Source organism: Lactuca virosa, chromosome 1 (assembly GCF_052849685.1).
Source record: "Lactuca virosa cultivar CGN04683 chromosome 1, Lactuca_virosa_CGN04683_v6, whole genome shotgun sequence".
NCBI lineage: Eukaryota > Viridiplantae > Streptophyta > Magnoliopsida > Asterales > Asteraceae > Lactuca > Lactuca virosa.
In genome coordinates, this window is record NC_136426.1 from 157,264,550 (window position 1) to 157,267,983 (window position 3,434).

Here is a 3,434-nt window from a genome sequence, read left to right on the forward strand (position 1 = left end):
GATTAGTAATAAACCCCCATCATATTTTGAAGGTCCCTTTAGTTCGAATTTTCTTTAAGCTTTTGGAAGTGTGTAAGGAGAATTTGACCATGTAATATAGTGAAAATTATACCTTTTAAAGAGAAGAAGCCTTTCTTTACAAATTTGCTTATGTTTTCAACAACCTAAACTAAACAAAAACATAGGCGGGTTAGAACTTCAAATGTACAATCATTAGCCTACTAAGGAGGTGTTTAGATCGAGTTAGAAAATAACTTATCCACTTATTAGTTTTTTAAAATCTCAATAAGTTTAAAAATGTATGGCAAACGTAAAAGTGTTTTAAGATGTTTTCAAAAAAATCAATATCTTCTAACTTCTTGAAATTCTTTATGATTTTGAGATAAAACGATTATAATACGTACCGTTAATCAACTCTCTCAATATCATTCCTTCTATTCTTTCTTTTCATGTCATTCACTCATTTTACAAAAGGAAAATTATGTACGACTATATTAATTAACCCAAACATTTTCATTTTAAATTTGATTTTGTTACAACATAAACTAATAAACAATGTATCAAAAAAAGTGTTTTTTTTGTTCTAAATAAACGATCCCAAACACCCCCTTAAACATAAAGGAAGATCAACAATTTGACGAATCTGGAGCAATTATTACATCGTGCATTGAAACTTTGTTCTTAAATCAATCAAGTTCAACAAAAACTACACCCGTAGAGGAATTAATGGAAACGTACGTAGAACTAAATCAGAAGTACATATAAGGAATATTCTGGTTTTTTAGAATAAAAAAGTACATAAATAAATATTTTAGGAACCCAATGATCAAATCTACACAAGGATTCAAAAAACTGAGAAAAATACCGATTGGGTATTAAAATTACCATTATAAATTCTAACTAAAAAGAAGAATAAAGTGAATGAGGACGACTTACAAGGCCTCTTTTTTACGCCGACAGGCTTGATTATAACAAAAATCTGGTCCATTTGTTCAGTTTTTAAGGGTATTTTGCAAATGGACAGCAATGAAACTCCAAAAATACAATATTTGAAGAAAACGTTTCAGACAAAAGAACAGATAACGAAAAAGAGTTAAATGTATACAGGAAGCTTTAATAAACCATTGCAGCGGAAAAGACAATACTGACAAAAAGTAAAGGTAGGATGCATATAGATTACGCGATTACATACAAATATTACAAGGGCACCAGTCAAAAGACCGTATAACTCGTAGACATATACAATAATATATGTCTTTTTCATACAAAATAGTGCTCTCATATTTATTTATTCTAATATATATATGCTTTTATTCTGCGCAAGATGCATCATATCCACATCTCGACCTCACTGCACCCTGCAAAAATCACAATATGCCAAGCCACATCAATACAACTAATGTGTTTTCATGCAATATTTAAACAAGTAGACGTATACTTTAATTTGAAACTGATTAAAAAAAATATAAGCAGATATTTGAACATACTTGGTGCAATCAGTGTTAGGACTGATCTTGTAAGGGATGTTGACACCACACATGCCCGGAAGGTTAGCTGCATTGGCTGCTTTGATGCCAGAAACGGATTTGGAAGCATTCTTTAAGCAGTTACAAGCCGTCTGACGATCAGGGGTTGATTTTGCAGCGTTATTGAGTGACTTAACCCCACTGCAACATGCCGGTGGCACAGCACCACCATTTCTTAGGTAGCCAAGACATCCAGCTAAGTTGCTTGTCACCTGACCACATGAAATAGCAGCCTCTGTGTAGGGTGTCGCCACCACCATGCAAGTCAACACTACACATAAGGCCATCATTGCCATCCTTGCCATTTTTCAAGTATGCAAGCACTAAAGTCGTAGAAAAGTTATATGTGATTGAAGATGTAGTTGGTGCAAGAAAGGTTGATGTCAAAGGTATTTATAGGGATTCTTGTCCATGCCTATGTGTGTGTGAATGGATTGGGTGGTTGGAAGTTGGATTGAATATTAATGGAACCTTAAATGCCTGTGTGTGTAATCGTTCCATTTATCTACTACATAATTATGGTGGATCTCGCTTTGAATTGTAGGTATGGCTATCACTTTCCAAGCCGACCAAGTTTGAGATTTTTGATCTTCAATTTTATATATCACAAATTAATTTTTATTTTCCTCCCAATAAAATTTCATGTTAACGTTACTCGCATTTGGTAGTCGGTAGACATATTAATCAAACATATTACTAACTTGTATAAAAGTACTGATTATTTATTTTTTATAGATAAAAAATGGGATAATGGATAATGAAAATCCACATTAGCTAATAAGAATTTCTAAAAGAAAACGATGATTAAAAATTTACAGAAATTTATCTTCTCGTATATCTATATGAAAAAATATTGTCTAATAGCTTGATACAAAGTAAATAAAAAGGATCTATATATGTGATCATTAATTAGGAACGAACTATTTTATGTTCTCAATATATAATAATTTGTCACTTTCCTCATATGATTGTTAACTACTAATTAAGCTTATCCAAATTAAATCTATCATTGTGACCTCATATAAGACATTATTATCAGTTAATATATTTTTTTTAACAGCAAGACTTTATTAAAAAACATCAAGAAGATGAAATTACAAGCTACAATAGATAGGGTTATCAACCCATGAGTTCCAAGACAAAGATCTCCCCCACTTAGCTCTATTTTTAAGCCACAAAAACCCTAAAGCTTTGACATCAAAAGCAAGAAGAGAAGGATTTTTCACTTTGCTATTATTATCAGTTAATAAGTTTGTTAATATGTATGTATTATTATGACCTCATATAAGACATGTTTTGCCTGTTTTAAATGTTTTTTTGTGTGTGTGTGTGTTTGTGTGTATATAGCTATGGCTCGATAAGTAGTTTATTTATTCATTGAAAAATGGAATCCCAAAATCGAAGAACCCTAAGTGTTTGAAAGCCGATGTGGCATCGTAGCCATGAAGATCGTCTTGGATAAACCTATACGTCATGGTAAATTTTGATTTTGGATGAGCAATTGCTCTCGTCATAAATACATATCATTTTTCATTAAAACCCATTTTTTCATTAAAAAACCTAAGTTTATGCTATTCAAAGGTTGGAGATGAAGAAGACATTCCTTGCGATAAGGATGATACATAGAGTAAACTTTTGTGAAGAAAAGTGTGTGTACTTTGTGTAGCAGCTTACTTTCCTCCTCACAGCTATACTCCTTTAGCTTATGCTCAAATTCATTTCTTACCCTCTAAATCTGGGGAAAATGACACATATAGCCTATGAACTTTCTAAGGTTGACCCTTTTAGTCACTTAACATTTTTAGTGGCTGTATGAGGGAACAAATTTTTTTAACCTAGCAATCTAGTCCCTTTCACTTACTGTATCCGATTTCCAATGATACATCAGACTAAGTTCACACGTAAGCG

General features: G+C 32.2%; 1 protein-coding gene across 1 annotated transcript; it reads right to left on the reverse strand.

The window, feature by feature from the left end:
• Nucleotides 1–1,145: 1,145 nt before the first annotated feature.
• On the reverse strand, nt 1,146–1,909 carry LOC145160420 (non-specific lipid-transfer protein Lac s 1). The gene is made up of 2 exons (XM_079079596.1): nt 1,488–1,909; nt 1,146–1,358 (listed from the first exon to the last, which is right to left on the reverse strand). The coding sequence occupies exons 1-2, from the start codon at nt 1,829–1,831 to the stop codon at nt 1,349–1,351; spliced, it is 354 nt and encodes a 117-aa protein (XP_078935722.1). The 5' UTR covers nt 1,832–1,909; the 3' UTR covers nt 1,146–1,348.
• Between the last annotated feature and the right edge of the window lie 1,525 nt (nt 1,910–3,434).

What these genes read in the sequence shown, in the direction of transcription:
- LOC145160420 (XM_079079596.1), bottom strand. Translation starts at nt 1,831, where the DNA reads ATGGCAAGGATGGCAATGATGGCCTTATGTGTAGTGTTGACTTGCATG.